Source organism: Papaver somniferum, chromosome 1 (genome assembly GCF_003573695.1).
Source record: "Papaver somniferum cultivar HN1 chromosome 1, ASM357369v1, whole genome shotgun sequence".
NCBI classification, from domain to species: domain Eukaryota; kingdom Viridiplantae; phylum Streptophyta; class Magnoliopsida; order Ranunculales; family Papaveraceae; genus Papaver; species Papaver somniferum.
In genome coordinates, this window is record NC_039358.1 from 71,423,729 (window position 1) to 71,439,661 (window position 15,933).

A 15,933-nucleotide genomic window follows, 5' to 3' on the forward strand; every position below is an offset into this window, starting at 1 on the left:
AGAAAATAAGTTACTTCATGTGATTTACTATGCTAGAAAAACTCTGAATGATGCCCAGTTGAACTATACCACTACCGAGAAGGAACTATTAGCCATTGTGTTTGCCTTAGACAAGTTTGGACCCTATCTCTTAGGTTCTAAGATCATCATATATACTGATCATGCTGCTTTAAAATATCTTTTGCCTAAGAAGGATACTAAACCTAGATTGATTAGGTGGATTCTGTTGTTGCAAGAGTTTTCTCCAGACATTAGAGACAAAAAGGGTGCCGAAAATGTTGTAGCAGATCACTTGTCTAGGCTAGTTGTTAGTTCCCCAGATGATTCCCTTCCTATAAGGGATAGATTTCCTGATGAACAATTGTTCTTTGTTACCCAATTACCTTGGTATGCGAATATAGTGAACTATCTTGTTACTGGTAGAATGCCCCAACATTGGGGTAAACAAGATCGTTCTAGATTTTTAGCTGAGGTTAAGCACTTCTTTTGGGATGATCCTTATTTGTTTAAGTATTGTCCAGACCAGATTATTAGGAGATGTATACCTGAGAGTGACCAGTCCAGTATTATTTCCTTTTGTCATGATCATGCTTGTGGGGGTCACTTTAGTGCTAAGAAAACTGCTGCTAAGATATTGCAGTGTGGATTCTATTGGCCTTCGTTGTTTAAAGACTCCCACAGTTACTGCGTTACTTGTGAACGATGCCAGAAATTAGGAACCATTTCCCGTAGGAACATGATGCCCTTGAACCCTATTTTAATTGTTGAGGTCTTTGATGTGTGGGGTATTGACTTTATGGGTCCGTTTCCTAATTCTTTTGGTAACCTATACATCCTTGTCGACGTAGACTATGTCTCTAAGTGGATTGAGGCGGTTGCATGTAAAACCAATGACCATAGGGTTTTGATTGAGTTCTTGAAAAATAATATACTTACACGTTTTGGTACACCACGAGCTATAATTAGTGATGGAGGGTCACACTTTTGTAATGGGCCTTTTAAGCTTCTGATGAAGAAATATGGTATTACACATAAGATAGCTACCCCATATCATCCACAGACTAGTGGTTAGGTAGAGGTTTCCAATAGGGAGATAAAACGTATATTAGAGAAAACAGTTAATCCTATCGGAAAGACTGGTCGTCTAGGCTTACTGATGCCTTATGGGCTTACCGTACTGCGTTTAAGATCCCCATTGGAATGTCGCCTTATCGGCTTGTTTATGTCAATGCATGTCACTTACCTGTTGAGTTAGAACATAGAGCTTATTGGGCTGTTAAGCAGCTAAATTTTTCACTTGACGAGGCAGGAGCCCATAGGAAACTCCAGCTCAATGAGTTGGACGAGATTCATATAAATGCTTACGATAGTGCGAAGAGTATAAGACAAAATGAAACTTGTGCATGATAGAAACATTTTACGGAAGTCATTTTCTCCAGTTCAAAAAGTTCTTCTGTATGATACCCGCTTGCATCTTTTCCCTGGGAAGTTACGTTCTCGGTGGACGGGTCCTTTTATTGTTCGCACTGTTTTTCCTCATGGAGCTGTTGAGATCGAGACACCGGATGGTAGTAGTTCTTCGAAGGTTAACGGTCAGAGATTGAAACCATTTTTAAAGCCCTTTCCTACAGGTGATGTTGAGGAGGTCCCTCTGGAGGACCCTGTTTACCCTTGATTGACCATCGAGGCAGTTGTATGTTGTATATTAGTTTTTGATTTTCTTCACCCAGGTACTATCTTTCCAACTTATCCTCGTGTTATTTTACTTTTGGTACTGCTCTTTAATTAGAAACATTGAGGATAATGTTAGATTTAAGTTTGGGGGTGGGAAATAAACTTTTTGTTAGCTTTTAGTTGCAATAAATAAACTCTAGAGCCTAGAAATTTATGCGTATTCAGGATGGCACTAACTAATCTAAGTGGATGGAAGCATCTTGGTTGTAGGAGTTGAGGAACCAATCTGATTAGATGGAAACATCTATAGAGTCTATTCATAAAAGCACAGAGCTCAGGTGTTAGAAATAACATGATAGTTGCACCATATCTCGTTGAGTCCTTTTCATTTCTTTTTTTTTTATTTTATTTTTTCATTTTAAACTATGTTTCTCTAAGTGATTAGGTGGGGCACATGATTCAAGTTGTTACCACTGTTAGGGTGAATTAGAGTGACTGAGTTACTAAAAAAAAAAAAAGAGAGAGAGAGAGACCGGACCAGTTAGACCAATCGGAATAAGTATTAACACTTGGATAGAAATATGCGTGTGTTCTCCCTGTTTACGTCGCCTAAGCAAGCGTGGACTGCAGGACCCGTGGGAACTATCGTGTAATCTGCTGACAAAAAGCATGCGCTTGGATCAAAAAGATCTATTCATGCCGTTGATTTAAAAAAAAAAATGGTTATTGTTCTGTGTAGTCAACTGCTGGTTCCCTTGTATTTGCCAGTTTGTTGATCTAGATTTAAGTTATTGACCACTGGTTCCCTTGTATATGCCAGTTGTGTTGATATTAGTCAGACCGGTATCTCAGTCCATTAGGATAGGTTCATTCTGGCAGTGGCCTTCAGACAGATATGTGAAACATCGATGATTTGGTTAACATCAAAACCATCTACATTTTTCTATTTCCATCTCTTTTTTCTATCCATATGATTAGTTTGACTCCGAATATGATGTCCATAGTGCAACTATCTGAGTAGAGCTCTGTCACTTTATATGAATTTTAGTATGCTTGAGTGTAAACTCGTGTACAACAATTGGAATTTCGCATCAGGGTACTTCCTCCTCTAGTCAGTGATTGTAAGCCAACCAAGGAGATTCTTTAGTGCCTTCCAAGGTTCGACATAGATAGCTAGGGTCTGGAGTAATGGTTTTGTGGGTACACCTCTGGTAAACCCTCCCGAGATTAACTCGATTTTATTTTTTATTTTTGCTCGAGGACTAGCAAATAATAAGTTTGGGGGTATTTGATAGACACATTTATGTGTCTAATTTGTCCTCAATGTTTCGTATTGTTAGTACTTGTTTTCGTCCTTATTATGGTGTTTTGTATGTTTGTAGGTATTTTTGGAAAATAATTATTGTTGGAAAATTCGGCTCGAAAAGTTGCACGGAGCACCCCCAGGTCACCCCCAAGGCAGCTGCTATTCGCACCCCAGTTCTGGTTAGGGGGAGGACATCTTCTTCCCAAATTCAAAAACCAAAAATTGGCGGGAAAAAAATACTATCAACTGGCAGATGTTTTGTTGGAATTTTTGAACGTGTTCTAGGGCGATTCAATGGCTGATTTTTGGTAGGAAGTTGTCATATGTCCTAGCAAACACGTTTTAGGGTTTTGGTTCGATCAAATTTGGCCAGAATTAGCTGGATAATTCACGGAATGCAAAACAGGGAAACACGGGTTGAACACGGGATTGGAGAAGATTTGAGCGTGTTCTGCTCATCCATGAGGGCTCTAGCAACATTGTGGGTCGTGTGTAAACATTTCTAGAGTGACAAGGATGGAAATCTACGCGTGAGAAGCTAAATCAGGGAAGAAAATATTCCCAGAATATTTTTTCATCAAACCGAGTTAAGAGAGAATTATCTCGAGTTATAGCGAGACTTCTTGATCCTGTGGAGTATATATAGAGTGTTGGGGACTCATAGAAGATGGGAGAGAGAATTGGGAGAGGTTTAGAGCACTACAGAGCAAGAAAATTGAAGTTGCAGAGATTCTGGGTCTGCTGCTGCTGCTCGAGGAGGAAGAAGAAGAGGAAGAACAGACAACCAAAGGCAGTCGTTTACCAACAAAGACAACGACTGTCGTTTGTGGGTCATAGTTTTCCAACGACAACAACACTTCATCTCTATCGTTGATTCTGGACGCCTTCTGTGGGTCGCAGAATCCTGTTTTATATAATTTTCTTGTCTTTCTCTTCATTGTAAAACACTTTTGAGCATCAATGAAATATTTTGAGAGGTTTTTCATCATGAGTAGCTAAACCCAATCCCAGGGGTGACAGAGGAAGCCATTCTCACAATAATTATGTGGTAATCTCTATTTTTTTAATGCAATATTTTTATGTGATTAATTGCATTGATAAAAATGAATTAAATAATTTTTATTAATCAACTGTGTTTTTCCTTGATAATGCATGCTTAGTTTTAGACTCTTGATGCATTATACTTGTGATTAACATTTGATATTTTGGAAATCTGCTTTTGGCAATATTTTGAATCAAACCAATTATTTAAATTGCATAGTAAAAAAAAAAATTAGATCATATAAGTATTGTTGAATGGTGGAATCTTAAACCCCTATTTGTCCATAAAATTTCACATCACTTTGCTATTTAATTTTGCTACATTCTTAAGTTTAAAAAAAAAATCTAAAAATTTTATTCCCTTCACAAATCTGAAAAGAACCCATTTTTATCACTATCACTACAACTATTTGAAAATACACCAGCAACTCTTAGTTGTGGGTGAGATCAGCTAAGGGAATCAAGTACGTAGTATCCTGCTGGGATCAGAGGCGTAAGGAGCGCAACTGTACCTTGGATCAGTGTGAGATTGATTTGGGTTCAACTACAGTCCAGACCGAACTTAGTTTGTAGTAGGCTAGTATCTGTAGCGGCTTATTGCAGTGTGTGTTCAATCTGGACTAGGTTCCAGGGTTTTTCTGCATTTGCGGTTTCCTCGTTGACAAAACTTCTGGTGTATGTGTTATTTCATTGCCGCATTATATTTTGTTATATAATTGAAATATCACAGGTTGTGTGTTGAATCGATCAATTGGTAAATCCAACCTTTGGTTGTTGGTTGAAATTGATTGATACTTGAACATTGGTCTTTGGTACCGTTCATGTGATTTCTATTGTATTCAATTAGACTCGCAGATTTCTATTTGCTTGAGTAAGTATTAAATCGAGAAATTGAGATATAACTCCTTGATATACTTTTTATTAAGATTGAGTCTGACTGTCTAGTTGATTCTCTTAAAAGTATATTGGAGTCAGTCCATACAGATTGCTAATCGAAATATTGGGTGTGGTTGTTAGACCCCCGCTTTTTCAATTGCTATCAGAGCAGGCAAACACGATTAAGACCTTATAAGTCAGTGTTTGTAGGAATCTGACTCTATGAACAAGAATTTTATCTCCATAAACGTACCACCAGTATTCGATGGCTCAAACTACTTATGGTGGAAAATCGCTATGCGTGCTTTTCTTCAAGCTCGTGATTTTCAAACATGGGTACTGTTGTTAATGGCTATGATCCTCCGGTTAATACAAAAGGTGATGTATTTATACCTAAGGATATTGGTAGATATAGTCCAGAAAAAATCCTTGTTGCAAAGAAAAATTATGACGTCTTAAATGCTATGATACATGCCTTTTTTTTTTGAAAGAAAAACTTAAAGATTTTCATTGAAGGATAAAAAAGAAGATTAACAGTTACACAAGAGTTTATCAGCTTCAAGCTTGACTTCGACACAATCTGGAAGATGCACATTCCATTTCCTACTACAATTATTAGTCCTAGCATACCTGGCAAGAAGATATACCACTTGATTACACTTTCTACTTCTAAAACACACAACAACATTACCAAGACAATGCATCAGATGCCTACATTCCTTAATGAGATTACTGTCTTCCCAAGGAGAGATATAACTCAGACCATTGATGCTATCCATGACTGTTTTGTTATCACCTTCCACAATGACATTCTGAATTTGGAGTTGAGCAATCCATTTAAGAGCTTTAAGAGAAGCAACAACTTCAGCCTGAGTTACATCTCTAACCCTCTCTACCAATGTCCATGCCTCCACCAGTTGACCTGTAAAATCTCCAATGATTAGTGCAATTCCAGCAATATGATTTCCAGGTAAAAAAAATGCATCAATATTAATTTTTAGTTTTCCTCTATTAGGAGGAATCCAACTATTAGGGTTTAATCTCCTATGATCCACAGCCCTGCTGGTGTTTGTTAAAACCTGCGTCTGATTCATAATATTGTTGGTTTGGATTTTATTGTCAATGCAGAAGGAGTTTATCCTGGCTTTAATGCTGCTGATAGAGTATCGCTTGCCTTCAAACACCATTCACATCTAGACTTCCATATAAACCACATTGTGATCACAATGCATTCTCTTGTTTGCAAAAGTTTATTCTTGAATTCCTGTTATCCCAAGACTTTACCCAGAGCTGAATATCCTGGATGTTATTGATTTCTTGAGCTATGTCTGTGGAAATGGCTTGCCAAACTCTTCTTGCAAAGTTGCACTAGATTAGCATATGTGTAGTGGTTTCATCAGCTTCATGGCATCTTAAGCATCTGTTGTCTTGACCTTGATTAAATCTGTTCAATCTTTGGTTAACAGGGAGAATATCTTGGGAAATTTTCCAAAGAAAAAGCTGACACTTGTGAGGAATTTTAAGATGCCATAGACACAACCAGAATTTGGCTTCTCCTTCTTTGCTGTTGAGACTTTGGTTGTAATGACATAGGATAGCTTTATATGTAGAATTAACAGTAAACCTGTCATTACTTGTAAGAGTCCACTGGATACAGTCTTCATGTTGGATTGAGGGTTTTATGTTTAGGATTCTTTCCATATGATCTTGAGTAAAGTATCTTTGAATCACTCCAACCTTCCAGGTTCTGGTATTCATACAAAGAAGTCAGCCACCTTCATATGGTAAGGAATATCATCATCCTGATTGAAGTTTTCTTGAATTTGCTGAGCTATGTACCCTTGAATCCAGTTGTCTCTAAAAGCATAAATTGTTTTCCCATATCCAATCAGCCATATATGAAACTTCTTGACCCATTCAATGCCTTTGCAGATACTTTTCCATATAGCAGTTCCCTTTTCTGAAATATCATCTTGAAGAATATTTTCTTTCTTGAAGTATTTTGACTCAAGAATAAGCGCCCATTTTTTTATATTTCTCCTGAATTAATCTCCAAGCTAGTTTAGTGATAATAGCTTCATTGAAGATTTTCAAATTCTTAAATCCTAAGCCTCCCCATCTTTTTGGAATTGAGACAACACTCCAGGAAATGAAGTAATAACCTTTACCATTACTTTTGTTCCACCAATATTTTCTTTGAACTGCTTCTAGCTGATTTATAGTTTGTTGAGAAAAGATGAAGCATCCCATTTGAAATTGAGCCATGGAGTTAGTGACTGATTGAATTTGAGTGCTTCTACCTGCTTGATTCACCATACCATCCTGCCACTGTTGTATCCTTTTTTTCATCTTGTCTTGAATATTACTGAAACATTTAGTTTTCCTCCTACCAATGAACAAATCGATCCCTAAATTTTTCTCATCCAAAGGTATTGTCTTCATTCCCATCATTTCACTAATGTCATCCTTAATTCCTTCATTCAGTCTCTTACTGAAATGCAGACTTGACTTGCTGAGGTTGACCATCTCACATGAGGCTTCACAGAATTTATGAATGACATTTTTTAATTTTTCTATGGATTTTCTTTTGGCTGTGGAGAAAAGAATGCAGTCATCTGCAAAGAATAGGTGAGAAACTGGAGGACCACCTTTAGCAGGATAAATGGGACGAATTTCCTTCCTTTCCACTTCAGTATGTATCATTCTGCTCAGATCTTCCATGCACATTATGAAAAGATATGGGGATAGACTATCACGTTGTCTTAGCCCTCTTGTTAGAGTCATTGTTTCTATGGGGGAGCCATTAAGAAGAATTTATATTGTGGTAGTTGATATGCACTGGTTGATTAGTTGACACCATTTATCACAGAATCCAAGCCTCTGCATTACTTTTATGATGAAACTCCATTCCATTCTGTCAAAAGCCTCTGACACGTCCAACTTCACATCAACAGCTCCATGGTAGGCTCTAGTATTCTTCATGCGTTGTATAATCTCATGGGCAATGATAGTATTATCCATAATATTTCTTCCAGGGACATATGCTGCTTGCCAAGGGGAAATGATTTTATGAAGAATTGGCTTTAGTCTATTTGTGAGGATTTTGGAGATGATTTTATAAGAGATATTGCATAAACTTATAGGACTGAAGTCAGAAGGGGTTTGAACACAATTATGTTTTGGTATAAGAGTTTGAAAGGTATGATTTAGTTCTTTTAGGAGTTTACCATTTCTGAAGAATTCCTGCACCATCTGGATGACATCACTGCCAACTATCTCCCAGTTCTGCTGATAGAAACCAGCTTGGAACCCATATGGTCCTGGGGCAGACCAAGCTTTGATTTGGAACACATTTTCCTTGATTTCCTGAGAAGAAGGAATTTCAGTCAGTCTGTTGTTTTCTTCAGAAGAGATGCATGGTGTTATGAGGCTCATAATCTCCTCAGCCTCCTCAGGATTTATTGTGGTGGTAATCTCTTGAAAATGATCCAGCAGAATTCTTGATATATGTTTCCTTGTGTTCTTCCAATCTCCATTCTTTGTCTTCAGAGAGTGGATTTGATTGCACATTCTCCTGTAGTTGGCCTGAGCATGAAAGATTTTGAGTTCCTATCTTGAAACTTTATTGCACTCTCTCTTGATTGTTGATAAACAGTTCTGTTTTTTGCTTCATAAAGGGCCTTCAGTTGCTGTTAACATCTTTGGTGCTCTCCCATATTTATCTGTGGCTGAATGATGATTTGTTGCATCTGACCTTGAATCTCCTTTATTCTTTTATTAGTATCTCCATACTCTTTGATTCTCCAGATTTGCAAACCCCTTTTAGCTTCTCTTAATTTGTTTGTGAATTTAAAGGCTTCAGAACCATGTTTATAGTGTCTCCAACTTCTGCTAATTTCCTCTTTGCATGTACTATTTGATAACCAGTGTTCATAAAATCTAAATGGCTTGCTGAGGTTTTCATTTTGAGGGTTTATGGGAGCATAATCTGAGCCACAAGGAAGGAGGTTATTTAATATTTCATTGGGGAACATGTTCATCCAAGAAGGTAGACATAAGGCTCTGTCAAGTCTAGTTCTAACTTGGGTAAGATGATTTCTGCGGTTAGACCATGTGAAAGGGCTTTCAGTGAAAGGGATATCTATAAGTCCCAGATCAGATACTGTGTTGGTGATGATTGGATGAGATTGAGTTGGATGTATTGAATAGCTCTGTCTCGCATAACTATATAGGGTTGAGTTGAAATCACCTATTATGACCCAAGGTAGATTCATGTTTTCACCCATTTCATGTAAAAATCTCCATTGTACCTGTCTTTCATTGTTATAAGAAGAACTATAAAAACAGGTAAGGAACCATCCAAAATTAGATTCATTATTCTTTATAATAAGATTAACCATATAATTTGAAAAATGTATGAAATCAATATCTATCCCATCTTTCCAAAGTAAAGCAAGACCCCCAACTATAATTATGTCCTCATTACACCAAATGTTAGGATATCTCATCTGTTTTAGAAGGTAATTAGCTTTTTTGACTGTGGATTTGGTTTCAGATAAGAAAATGATGTATGGATTATAGTTGAAGATACAGTTCTTTAGGTGATCTCTAGTTAACTTGTTGCCAAGACCTTGTAAGTTCCATCTAAGGATTCTCATCTTTAAGTTATAGTGAGGGTATATCTTATTATCTCCATAAGTGTGCAGGAAATATAAACTCAAAAGATAATATAGGGTTTGATTAGTTACCATTGAATTTCCTTGTCCTGCTTCTTGTCCTTGGTATTTTTCAATGTGCTTGTCCCAGTCACCAACTCCTTGAACATTCAACTGCTGATCAATATCCTCTTCCTCTTCAATTGGTTCAGTCATGTTGGACCCATCTCTGGATCTCTCAACTTCTCTGGACCTCTTGAACCTCCTTATTCCTCCCCTCCTTCTACTTTCTCCTCTCTGACTGACAGAGAAAGCAGTAGAGTTCTCCTCATTTCCAACATTTTCAGAGTAAATGGAATTACAATACTGACCATCCTCAGGCCTAACAAATAGAACCATGTTGGCCCTCCTGCTTTTGTTGCTCTTTTTTGGAGAGATTCTAGTTGGGGCCTCATTAAGATTCAAGTGCTCATTTGTAGTCATGCTGTATGGAATCTTGTCCAGAAATCTGCAGAGCTTTTGAGATAAATCCCTCACCTCCTTGGCCTTATTCTTGCAGTTGTCATTGTCATGATCAATAATGAAGCACGACGGAAAAAGTTGATGTGGTTGTTTTTGATAGTAGAAGGGGATCCACTGGGTGCAATCAGCAACATTCTGACTTAAGACTCCTCAGATCAGCGGCCTTGCAATATCAATTTCAATGAGGGCACCAACATCATTAGTATCAACTGGTTTCACATCTTCAGGATCCAATTCCAGCACAGTTCCAAGGATTTTCCCCATTTCAGCAACAAAGACATTCATAAATTCCTCAGGAAGTTCCTTGAGAATTACCCAAAATTGCAGTTTGTCAAAGGCCAAATACCTGTAGTTTGAGGTTGGATTCCAAGGTTTGATGATCCAAAGGAAGCCATCCAAACACCAGGGTGCTTCAGATAACACCCATTTCCATTCATCCTTAGTTTCAAACTTGACAGTGAAGATGTTTTTGGACTTCTTTCTCAGTTCAAAAGGACCAACATTGTTTCCCCACAGCAGCCTAGCGTGTTTTTCTGCAGAGCCTCGGCTCATGTTGTAGCTGGAGATGACAATGATGTTGTAGCTTTGGCCTTGAAGAACGAGAGTTGGATTGATTTGAGAGATATTGACAACTTCCCTTATGTCATCTGACGATTCAATTGAAGCTGAATCAAATTGGTTGGCAAGATTATTGATATCTTCTGAAGCCATGGGATTGGAGTGTTGAGGGAAAGTTTTCTTGACTTGAGTGTTTAGAATACTGATGAAAATAACTAACCCAATTCAATGCCATTTTATAGCACATAATTTGAATCTTTTCTTTCTACGTGTTCGAATAGATTGGAAACGTGTATACCTTGTCATAACGGTGCTGCCATTTTCCTTGAGACAATAGGTTTGATTATCATCTTGGTTCTGCATCTCGATTAATCTGAGAGACAGAGATGTCGAAAATTTCAGTTGATTCGAGAAAACTCTCTTGGACTGGGACAAACGTCATCGAAACTACCAAGGTCTTAAACAAGACAAGAAAATTCAGGTAACTTTAATGCCTGCAACACATAGAGACAGAGACAGTGAGAAAATATTTGGGAAAGCTAAAGAGAGAATCTTTAAAGGGGAAACACTAGAAATCAAAAGCAAACCGATTCAGTGGCTAATAATATCATTGATTGTAATAAATTACAATAACGATAACTAATTAAATAGGTTTGGACACATGCAGATTTAATTGACCTTCATTAATGGTGAAGTAGGTTACTGAGTTGATCACCTAGTCGCAGAGCTTGACTCGACCGATCTCTTTCGTGCCATCGCATTTTCCTCATACATACCATTACCCCAGATCTTCAACATCATGTGACTATGTGCACAAAATCTAAAGAAGTCTGGGATATCTTAGAAACCGTATTTGAAAAAAATACCTGTCATAATCCGTCCTTTTAAAATGAGCTTCTTCCATAACCAACTCTCTAGAAAAATGAGTACGTCTATTTTATATCATACTTTCTAAGTAAAATAATACACATTCGAGGGTGTAAAACTTGATTCATGAAATGTTAGGAGCTTGTAAATAGGTCCCAAGTGTTTTTAAGTCTTTTTAATGCAATGGTCAAGAGCAATTAAACTTGAAGTCATCACCTTATACAAAAATTAGTGGTCGGGGTTAAAGCCTTGGTCTAGGCACTTTCACAATTTTGATTTTGGTCCGTTATGAAACGGAATGAGATATAAATGAACGTATCCAACAAATATTTTCCCTTGGGCCTGGACCCAATCAGCTACCCTTTTTGTCTTTGGTTATGTTTATATACATTTCTTAGGGTTTGCGCAGCTTCCCGACTTGGTGTTTCACCTTTTCCTTTTAACAAATAAATTTCAATGGCAGTAGCCGCCTCTTCCATTCTCCAATTTTCTCTATTGCTGATATCCCTTGGACTTCATCTCAGTTAACTATTTTATACAAAGAACCATTCCATTGAGCAATCATAAAAATAGTTTAGAGTATATACTTTTGGACGTCGTTTTAATAAGACTATGGCGAGGTTTATCGGGGTTGCTGGTTCTAATGGAAAAGTGCTACACGGTCGTATTTGGATTTGTATTTTAAGCGGTTGAGGTAGGAGTTTCAATGTAATACTAAAAACTAAACTATTTTGGCATTCATTTATTGTATTGGTTTGCCGAAAATATATATATATATACTGTGACGTTGTTGGAAAACAGTTTGCTTAGTTTGGACCTTAAGAAATTTGTGTTCACTAGCTTGTACTTGAGTTAATTTTTGTTCTTAAAAGAAAGTAACTTTGTAAAGGGAAGGTGTTATTGTGTTACTTTGATTGGTGGCTTCGTTCTAGCTTCTTATGATACGAGTTTTCTTAATCATATGGCTTTATGATTTTCCGTTCTAGACGTCTAGTTATACAGCAGATGCATGATTTATAACCCATCTTTTCTTTCCTTTCCATTTCGTGGACTGATTGACGTCTGTTTCAAAAAGAACCACGTACTCTTTATCACGTCATGCGACTTGATTTGTTTGCACTAGCCTACTGGTGGGGAGTGCTTGTGGTATAGTTTGTAAAGACAAAATAAATTAATAAAGCTAATTGCTAACACACTATAGAAATGTTGTTGCTAAGGGTACCATCTAGCTAAAAATAAAAATAAGTAGATTAGACTACTAAGCTTAGATTAAGGTAGAGATGAAAACTACTAAGCTTCACACTCGAGCATTTGCTTAGAGTACACTGACATTTGATTAACGTTAACATAACATTCCGGTTAACAATTGATCTTTTAAGAGAAGGTAAAAGATTTGAAAAGAGTTGGTGTCAAACTTATAAACCTGGTTTGCATGTAAAAGATTTAAAGAAAATAAATTAAGGATAGTCTTTAGTCGGGAAATATTAGTCGGGTGACGGAAATATTAGTTGGGTGATGGTATGGCGAGTTTCGGTAATCTACTTGCTAAGAGATCAGGACCTCGACTATTCAAATAGTTCGTGTGTATCGGTGGGCAGTAGATGGTGTTAGAGCCAAGAGCTCAGGGCCACAATAGAAAGAAATATCTTGTGAGCACCGGTGGGTAATAGAGGTTGATTATGATTTGGGCTGCGGTTCATGGATAAAGAATGAAGTTGTCGAGTTTGCCGAGTTCAGGGCCAAGACTATTCAAATAGTGTGTGTCGCGGTGGGCAGTGGTTGTAAGTCTAAAGTATTTAACGATTTGTTGGAAAAGTTTAATTAAAACAATGAAGCAAGAAACATCTAAAATAAAAAGTTACAAAGTTTGGAACACACCTAAAGAAATTACTAGTGATATTGGGTTGAAGAAAAATTATTAATAAAGGTTCTAAAATAATTTAAGAAATTAATTACTTAAATTGGAAGTGTGATCGAGTAAAAGTTTGAAATAGAAATCAGTAAATGATTGAAAGACTGTGCTTGTTTAATTATGCTTTTGATGCATCGTTTGGTTTCTTTTTCCGCTGCACTATATTATTTTTGGAAATTCTCTACTGGGTTGTGGTTGTTCACCCCTTTTCCCCCTCTCTTTACAGAGTAACAAATAAGCTAGCTGAAGAAAAGAAATTATAATTTATCAGGGGATTTGGGAATCGGTATTTCAATATCGTCGATATATATTGTTTAATTATTTTCAATTATTGATTGTAACCATTTAAGGTGTTTTGTAAATACTTTATCTATTTATTGGAATTTCTTTCATAGTTCTAAATTGTTCTTATTTTTAAAAGGAAAATCTGGACCTATGATAGTTGCATCACCGGATTCTGGACTCAATTCTAGTGCCAGAATTTGCGGGGCGTGACAATACCAGTGAAAAAGAAGTTAGGCTTCAAAACCTAAATTCTGATTGGGAAAACCTTCGTATGGCAGATGAAGAAACATTTGAAAATCTCGCTTACAAAAGCACATTGTGATGAAGATTCTCAGATCATTGCCATCTAATTCGATTCTAAGAACCATGCCATCGTTGAAGGAAATAACCTTGATACACTTTCCAGAAATATTCTTGTTGGAAAGCTTAAAATTTTCGATCTTGAACTTTGTCAAAGGGAAAAACGTCACTTGTTAAGCAATCATATTTCTTCATCTGATAAAAAATATCGACGTCCTAAATTGATTGATACAAGGGATGATAATTGCTTTAATTCAACTCTGTCACTGTTTATACAACAACTTAAGAAAACTCTTAGACAGTGAAAAAGCGGGGGTCTAACAACCTCACCCAATATTTCGATTAGCAATCTGTATGGACTAACTCCAATATACTTTTATGAGAATAAACTAGACAGTTAGACTCAATAAATAGAAAAGTATATATCAAAGAGTTCTTATATCTCTATCTCTTGATTTAAATCTTACTCAAGCAATCTGCGAGTCTCGATTAAATACAAGAGAGATAAACTTGGACGGTACCAAAGACCAATGTCCAAGGATCAATCAATTTTCAATCAACTACCAAAGGTTGGATTTCATAATTGATCGATACAAACGCACAACCTGTGATATTTCAATTATATAAAAAAATATAATGCGGAATAGAAATAACACAGACATCAGAAGTTTTGTTAACGAGGAAACCGCAAATGCAGAAAAACCCCGGGACCTAGTCCAGATTGAACACCACAGTGTATTAAGCCGCTACAGACACTAGCCTACTACAAACTAACTTCGGTCTGGACTGTAGTTGAACCCTAATCAATGTCACACTGATTCAAGGTACAGTTGCGCTCCTTACGTCTCTGATCCCAGCAGGATACTACGCACTTGATTCCCTTAGCTGATCTCACCCACAACCAAGAGTTGTTATGACCCAAAGTCGAAGAATTTAATAAACAAATCTGTATCACACAGAAAAGTCTATGATGATAGATAAATCTGTCTCCCACAGATAAACCTAAAAGTTTTGTTCTGTCTTTTGATAAAAATCAAGGTGAACAAGAACCAGTTGATAAACCGGACTTATATTCCCGAAGAACAACCTAGTATTATCAATCACCTCACAATAATCTAAATCGTATGGTAGCGAAACTAGATATTGCGGAATCACAAACGATGAGACGAAGATGTTTGTGATTTCTTTTTATCTTGCCCTATCGGAGATATAATCTCAAGTTAATTATTCCAATTGAACTCGTATGATAAAAAATGGCAAGATCAGATCGCTCAACTACAAGAGAAATAGTTTCGTCTGTCTTCACAATCCCAATGAAGTCTTTCAGTCGTTAATCGACAGGGTCTCGAGAAGAAACCTACGATTGAAGGAGAATCGACTCTAGGAAACTAACTAGTATCACACATGAGGTGTGGGGATTAGTTTTGCGCAGTTTCTAAACGTCTCCTTATATAGTTTTCAAAACAAGGTTTGCAATCTAGGTTACCTTGGTAACAAAGCATTCAATATCCACCGTTAGATGAAAAACCTGATTTATCCCAGCTAATATCTTTCAACCATTAGATCGAAACTTAGCTTGTCACACACAAATGAAATGTATTCATTTAGGTTTGAGTAACCGTACCTAAATGTGTACATTGGTTGGTTCACAAATGGTTGACCAATGGTTAGCCATATGGGTGCTTTCATATAAACCATATCCATCTTTCTCATAACTAGTACAAATGACACATAAGAACTAGTTCAAGAGTTGTTCAATTGCTTAGGTCTTTATTCATAGACATAATTGAAACGAAATCGATTTGATTCATTTGAATCAATTCATGAACAATATACCCATGGTTTGCAAAGATTGCATTCCTTACAATTTATTGTTTTAAGTCCATGAACTACCGATTTGAGAAATAGCCAGCTTGGGTACGCGTACGGGTATGCGT

The 15,933-nt window shown here is 36.9% G+C and overlaps 1 protein-coding gene across 1 annotated transcript; it reads right to left on the minus strand.

Moving 5' to 3' along the window:
* Positions 1-6,904: 6,904 nt before the first annotated feature.
* LOC113332083 lies at positions 6,905-7,681 on the minus strand. The gene has a single exon (XM_026578781.1). It carries the CDS (start codon positions 7,679-7,681, stop codon positions 6,905-6,907), a length of 777 nt encoding a protein of 258 aa, XP_026434566.1.
* Positions 7,682-15,933: the final 8,252 nt, after the last annotated feature.

Excerpts from the sequence above, each read along its gene's own strand:
- LOC113332083 (XM_026578781.1), bottom strand. The coding sequence starts at position 7,681 with ATGACTCTAACAAGAGGGCTAAGACAACGTGATAGTCTATCCCCATAT.